Source organism: Hakea prostrata, chromosome 6, assembly GCF_041222555.1.
Source record: "Hakea prostrata isolate BN-2017 chromosome 6, UWA_Hpros_2, whole genome shotgun sequence".
Taxonomy (NCBI): domain Eukaryota; kingdom Viridiplantae; phylum Streptophyta; class Magnoliopsida; order Proteales; family Proteaceae; genus Hakea; species Hakea prostrata.
The window spans coordinates 8578374-8585365 of NC_142605.1; the positions used below are offsets into that span (position 1 = coordinate 8578374).

General features: G+C 41.4%; 1 protein-coding gene across 1 annotated transcript; it reads left to right on the top strand.

Annotated features, from left to right (window-relative positions):
- Positions 1-609: 609 nt before the first annotated feature.
- CSLD3 (cellulose synthase-like D3) lies at positions 610-5440 on the top strand. The gene is made up of 4 exons (XM_089159232.1): positions 610-1015; positions 1292-2181; positions 2321-3131; positions 3264-5440. Exons 2-4 carry the CDS (start codon positions 1301-1303, stop codon positions 5022-5024), a joined length of 3453 nt encoding a protein of 1150 aa, XP_089015358.1. The 5' UTR covers positions 610-1015; positions 1292-1300; the 3' UTR covers positions 5025-5440.
- The last annotated feature ends 1552 nt before the right edge of the window (positions 5441-6992 follow it).

Here is a 6992-nt window from a genome sequence, read left to right on the forward strand (position 1 = left end):
AATTGGTGACTCAATGATTCGAATTACTTTAGGCATGTGTTGACTTTGTCCTTGCCTTATGAACCAAGAGCTTAATCTAGCCTATTAGATGAAAACTAAGAAACTTGTATGAGTCCTTTTGAAAGAAGATTGAATTTTGTACTCAAGACTTATTTTTTCGAATGCAAAATGTACAGTCTATTGGCCGTAGCTCAATTTCATATAACACCATAATTGGTACAGCACCGAGCACTAAAACCATGTGGATGCCACCATGCATATTCACAAATTTCACGAAAACAAAAGACATTTCTGGTGGCATAAATATTTTTTTGTCAAATCTAAGGTTCATTGGGCCAGCTTATCCGCATTTATACCACATTTTGAGGAGAAAAAAAGCCCTTGTACATATAACGTAAAACTTTGCCCAGGTCCAAAAGATATTCCAATTCTTATCCTCATATTATTTTGCCGCTAACATAAATTTATATTAAATGCCCCCAACGTAGTTGAGCTCATTCACACCATTTTCAAAGAAATAACATTATTTAAATGCCGATAACATCCCTCCCACTCATCTCCACGATACCCGCCATTGCCTCTCTCTCTGCAGTTCTTTATTTGTTTTAAAAAAAAAAGCACTGAAAGAACAGGCTGAATAAATCATCTGTCTCATAATGTCTGAAGAAAGTTCATGCAATTTATTGTAAGACACCAATATATCCTCTTTAATTTTTGATACCGATCAATCATCGACGAAAAGGAAAGCTTCTGGGCAGGGCAGTCGACTTCTGAGAAGCTTTGATTCGAGGTTTATAGCTCAAAGAACAGTATTATCAAATAGTAGAAGACAAGTTCACATGTTATGAGTGGATTAAAGAGTTGGGTTGGTGAAAGACTTGGTGACTAGTGATCTTTCGCCATGAAAGTTTCAGACAAGTTGCCTGCAATTCATTTAAGTTGAGGCTTGAGGGAGGGGAGCAAAGTTTTCTTCTTCACAGCTTTGAAGTTTGGATTGGATCGGGTATCGTAAGAGGTAATGGTTCAGAACTTTAGCAATGTATTCTCTCAGTTTGTTTGTTAGTCGTTTCTGCTGGAGTTTTTTGGAGATTGAGTTGAGAGTTTGGCGTTTTCTGATCCACTCTGTTTTGATCTCCACTCTAAGCTTGTTTAATTCTTTAATGGTTGATCAATTTTGGGTCAAGATTTTCAATTAATCTAAAATTAATCTAAACACTCTGTTATGTTTTTGTGCAACAATAGATTTTGCTCATAGAGTTTCTTTCTTTTCTGAAATTTCAACATCTGGTAGGATTTCACTATGGCATCCAAGAAGTTCATGCCAAGCCAATCGAATCTATCGGCAGCATCCGATGCTTCTGAACCAAACAATGCAAAGCCTCCTCTTCCTCCTCGTGTCACTTTCGCTAGGAGAACAACGTCGGGACGATACGTTAGGTACTCGAGGGAATCGAATGATGATCTTGACAGTGAACTCAGTAGTACTGAATTCATGAACTACACAGTGCACATTCCACCAAGTCCTGATAATATGCCAATGGATCCATCCATCTCACAGAAGGTTGAAGAACAGTATGTGTCAAGTTCACTTTTCACTGGTGGGTTTAATAGTGTCACTCGAGCTCATCTGATGGACAAGGTGAGTGAATCTGAAGCAAACCATCCACAGATGGCTGGAGCCAAGGGATCTTCCTGTGCTGTTCATGGTTGTGATGGGAAAGCCATGAGGGATGAGAGAGGACAAGATGTCCTTCCCTGTGAATGTGATTTCAAGATATGCAGGGATTGCTACCTAGATGCTATAAAGACAGGTGGTTCAGTATGTCCAGGGTGCAAAGAACCTTATAATGCAGCAGATTTAGAAGAGATGCAAGAGGATGGAAGGCCATTATCATTGCCATTGCCGGCAGGGATGTCCAAGGTGGAAAGAGGGTTATCTTTGATGAAATCAAGCAAATCGATGTTAATGAGGAGCCAGACTGGGGATTTCGATCAGAATCGTTGGCTGTTCGAAACCAAGGGAACATATGGGTATGGAAATGCTATGTGGCCTCCTCAAGAGGGAGCTTTCTCTGATGACAAAGATGATGACATTCATGAGCCTGAAGAACTGATTGCTAAACCTTGGAGGCCACTTACTCGCAAACTAAGGATCCCTGCTGCAGTTATCAGCCCATATAGGTACTGCCATATTTTCTGGTTTGTAATGATCAGAAACTTTGGCCATTTGTAATGATTTTGTGATAGCATGTACTAACAACTTCTTTTTTCCTGTCTCCTCCCAATTCCCCCCCCCCCCCCCCCACCCAAATGTTCACAGGCTCCTAATTATTATTCGAATGATTGTGCTTGCCTTGTTTCTGATGTGGAGGATTGAACACAAAAATAAAGATGCAATCTGGCTTTGGGGAATGTCAGTGGTCTGTGAAATCTGGTTTGCTTTCTCCTGGCTGCTTGATCAGCTGCCAAAGTTCAACCCGGTTAATCGTTCTACAGATCTTGATGTTTTGAAAGAGAAATTTGAAACACCTAGTCCCTACAATCCCACTGGAAAATCTGATCTCCCAGGCATTGATGTCTTTGTCTCCACAGCAGATCCAGAGAAAGAGCCACCTCTGGTTACTTCAAACACAATTCTCTCAATTCTTGCAGCTGATTACCCTGTTGAAAAGCTTGCTTGCTATGTTTCTGATGATGGAGGTGCCCTTTTGACATTTGAGGCTATGGCTGAAGCAGCAAGTTTTGCCAATATTTGGGTTCCATTTTGCCGGAAACATGACATAGAACCCAGGAATCCAGAGTCTTACTTTAATCTGAAGAGAGATCCTTATAAGAACAAGGTGCGCCCAGATTTTGTCAAGGACCGCAGAAGAGTTAAACGAGAGTATGATGAATTCAAGGTCCGGATTAATGGCCTTCCTGATTCTATTCGGCGCCGTTCTGATGCCTATCATGCTCGTGAGGAGATAAAAGCCCTGAAGATGCAGAGACAAAATGCAAGAGATGATGAACCTATGGAACCAATTAAAGTACGAAAAGCAACTTGGATGGCTGATGGAACACACTGGCCAGGCACTTGGTTGCATCCTGCACCAGAGCACTCAAAGGGTGATCATGCTGGTATTATACAGGTAACCGTTTGAACAAAGTGATGGAACAGATAGTTAATTTTGTTTTTACTTTGATTTTATGGACAATATACCTCCATCTATTCCCCAAACGAAATCAAATGCTAAACATGCATTTTTTTTTTTTTACTACAGGTGATGTTGAAGCCTCCGAGTGATGAACCACTACAAGTCATTGCTGAAGAGACTAACTTCATTGATCTCACTGATGTTGATATCCGTCTCCCCTTGCTTGTGTATGTTTCCCGAGAGAAACGTCCTGGTTATGATCACAACAAGAAGGCTGGGGCCATGAATGCCCTTGTTCGAGCCTCGGCTATATTGTCTAATGGTCCTTTCATCCTTAACCTTGATTGTGACCACTACATATACAATTCCGAGGCAATAAGAGAAGGGATGTGCTTCATGATGGACCGTGGTGGTGATCGCCTTTGTTATGTGCAATTCCCTCAGAGATTTGAGGGCATTGATCCCTCTGATCGGTATGCCAACCATAATACTGTCTTCTTTGATGTTAACATGCGTGCCCTTGATGGACTTCAAGGTCCTGTATATGTTGGAACTGGATGTCTTTTCCGAAGGATTGCCCTCTATGGCTTTGATCCACCTCGATCAAAAGATCACAACGCTGGTTGGCTTAGCAGCTGTTTGGGCCGTCACAAAAGGAAGGTATCAGTTTCCGATGCCCACGAAGAAAATCGGGCCCTCAGAATGGGAGATGATGATGATGAGCAAATGAACTTGTCATCATTTCCCAAGAAGTTTGGTAATTCATCTTTGCTTTCTGATTCAATCCCCATTGCAGAGTTCAGAGGTCGGCCCCTCGCTGATCACCCAGCAGTGAAGAATGGTCGACCTCCAGGTGCTTTAACAATTCCTCGTGACATTCTTGATGCTTCAACAGTCGCAGAGGCAATCAGTGTCATCTCGTGCTGGTATGAAGACAAGACTGAGTGGGGAAATCGTGTTGGGTGGATTTATGGGTCTGTTACAGAGGATGTTGTCACAGGATATCGGATGCATAACAGGGGATGGAAATCTGTGTATTGTGTGACCAAGCGTGATGCTTTCCGTGGGACAGCTCCAATTAATCTCACTGATAGGCTTCACCAGGTGCTCCGATGGGCTACTGGCTCTGTTGAGATCTTTTTCTCTCGCAATAATGCTTTCCTGGCCAGCTCAAAGATGAAGATTCTGCAGAGGATTGCCTATCTCAATGTTGGGATCTATCCCTTCACCTCCATCTTTCTAATTGTTTACTGCTTCCTACCAGCACTCTCCCTCTTCTCTGGCCAGTTCATCGTGCAAACCCTCAATGTCACATTTCTTGTTTACCTGCTGACCATCACTTTGACTCTTTGCATGCTTGCCATTCTTGAGATCAGGTGGTCTGGCATTGAGCTAGAGGAATGGTGGAGGAATGAGCAGTTCTGGCTAATTGGAGGAACCAGTGCCCACCTTGCTGCTGTGCTTCAGGGATTACTGAAAGTGATTGCTGGGATTGAGATTTCATTCACATTGACATCAAAGTCAGCTGGTGATGACATGGATGATGAATTTGCTGATCTCTATGTTGTCAAGTGGACATCCCTTATGATTCCACCCATCACAATCATCATGGTTAACTTGATTGCTATTGCAGTTGGGTTCAGCAGAACCATTTACAGTACCATTCCACAATGGAGCAAGTTGCTAGGTGGGGTGTTCTTCAGTTTCTGGGTCTTGGCTCATCTCTATCCTTTTGCCAAAGGTTTGATGGGACGAAGAGGGAGAACTCCCACCATCGTGTATGTCTGGGCAGGCCTCATCTCGATCATCATTTCCCTCCTTTGGGTGGCGATCAAGCCCCCGTCCGATAGCACTAATGCTATTGGAGGGTCATTCCAGTTTCCGTAAATCATACCATTTTTAAAGGTAAAGCCTTTTCTGTCTGTTGCCTCAAATTTTCCTTGCAGTAAGGTCATGCTGGTGACTGCTTGGTAGCCAAAAATCTTACACCTGCTCATCTCAAGTTCTGCATTTTCAGACATTATCGGTTCTCTTATGGAGGAAGGGTGGGGGTGGGTGCTCCATAGGGATTTAGGAAGAAGGAAATTTTGTTGCATTTATTTAATTTTTTTTCCATGTTTCTATTGATTTTCACAAAGAGGAGGTGGGGAAATATGTGCAGAAAAATGACAAATCAAACTTAAAGTTTGAGTGCTCAATCAAATTCATTCTGATTTGTTCCATTCAATGTAAACTGCCCAATGTTGTATTGATTAGCTCTAATTTCCATTTGAGACTGGTGTTCTCTTCATAACATTTCTAGACCAGAATTGCTTCATGCTATCACATTGATTCTTTAGTAAGCTTTTCTTCTCTGCAGAAAATTTATGGTTTTACTGATTCTCTTCTCATACAGATCATGTAATATGTTTGTGATTGACTTATTGAGCATCTAGAAAAGTATGCATTTGAAATCCATTTGCAATTTATTCAAAAGAAAATTGATAAATCAGAAGACAAGCCAAATATGATTCATTTGAGAAGCAGATGATGAGACTGCCTAGTGTTCAGGACCTATATGGCCTTTTCATCAAATGGATCCATAAGGATTCTCCACTCAGAAGTGTAAACCATATTGGTAGTCTTCAGCATATGGTAGCAGACCGGCAGGCATATCAACCTTGCCTGAAACCTGAATACTGAGCTTCTACCCTATTCTTTTTTAGTTAGAGAAGGGAGGCTAATGGGTCACAATCTCGTGGACTGGAGTAGAGTGGATGGCTCAGAGGACCTCAAGTCTCCTTGATAGTTTTTATTCTACCTGAACTGAACACTCTTTTAAGGTTCCCTTTTTTTTTTTTCAGAGATAGACTTATCTTAAGCTCTCTATGGTAACTCTCCCAGAGAATGGAAAAGGAGAATTTACAATGCAAGGGTGTGGAATGGTCCATCAAACCCGACTAAGAGTAAACTCTTAGATATGGAGAAAATATGATTGAATCGGGTTAATACTTGGTTTGATCCTTGACCCCGGTCGAGACAGAAGGAATCGACTGGCTCTCGAGCGAACTGGATCCGTAAGATGGCTTGCTGAGGAAGAAAACTTATTCAGCTACAAGCACGCCCTAATCCAACTTATGGATTAGGTTAATTACCCTAATGATGGCAGACTCAAATTGACGGCTGCTGCTAATCATTATCGAAGGGATAATCATCACATAACTTGGAGGTTATCTCAGGAGTCCTCTACTAGTCCAAACTAGTAGAAGTCTATCGCTCAACGGATCTAACTGTTAAGATCCAACAACTACCCGAAGAAGGCTCAAGTGCATCCAATGAAGGAGATTCAAAGGTACACTCTATATAAACTGATCGTGTCTCTAACCAATCAAAAATAAAATCCTATACTAATCTAGCAAGCAGAAAGTACGGAGTCGAACTATGGGGAACTAAAAGGCTAAGTTACTAAGATTGAATTCAACAAAACTAATTTAAACTAAATCTATTAATTAATGCAAAAACGTTAACTATGAGTATGTGAAGATCTTTGGGATTTCGAATCCCCAATGCTTTTACCTAACCGATAAAACTCTACACTTCAAAGTAAATTAGGGACGGTCTTCCTAGATATGCCCTATCTTCGCAAGACTATCGTCCTTCGCGGAAGCTTGGCACGCTTAGTTCGCTGAGCTATAGAACATCTTTGGCCAAACTCAAACACAATCAACTAGAAGATAGAGAACAATCAACTTAATGAAATAAGCATGGTTCATCTACATCCCAAAGCAAAGGAACTAGCTACTCATTATTACAAAGTTCATAAGAAAAATAAAGATGAAACATAGGGAGAGAGAGAGAGAGAGAGAGAGATGTGGT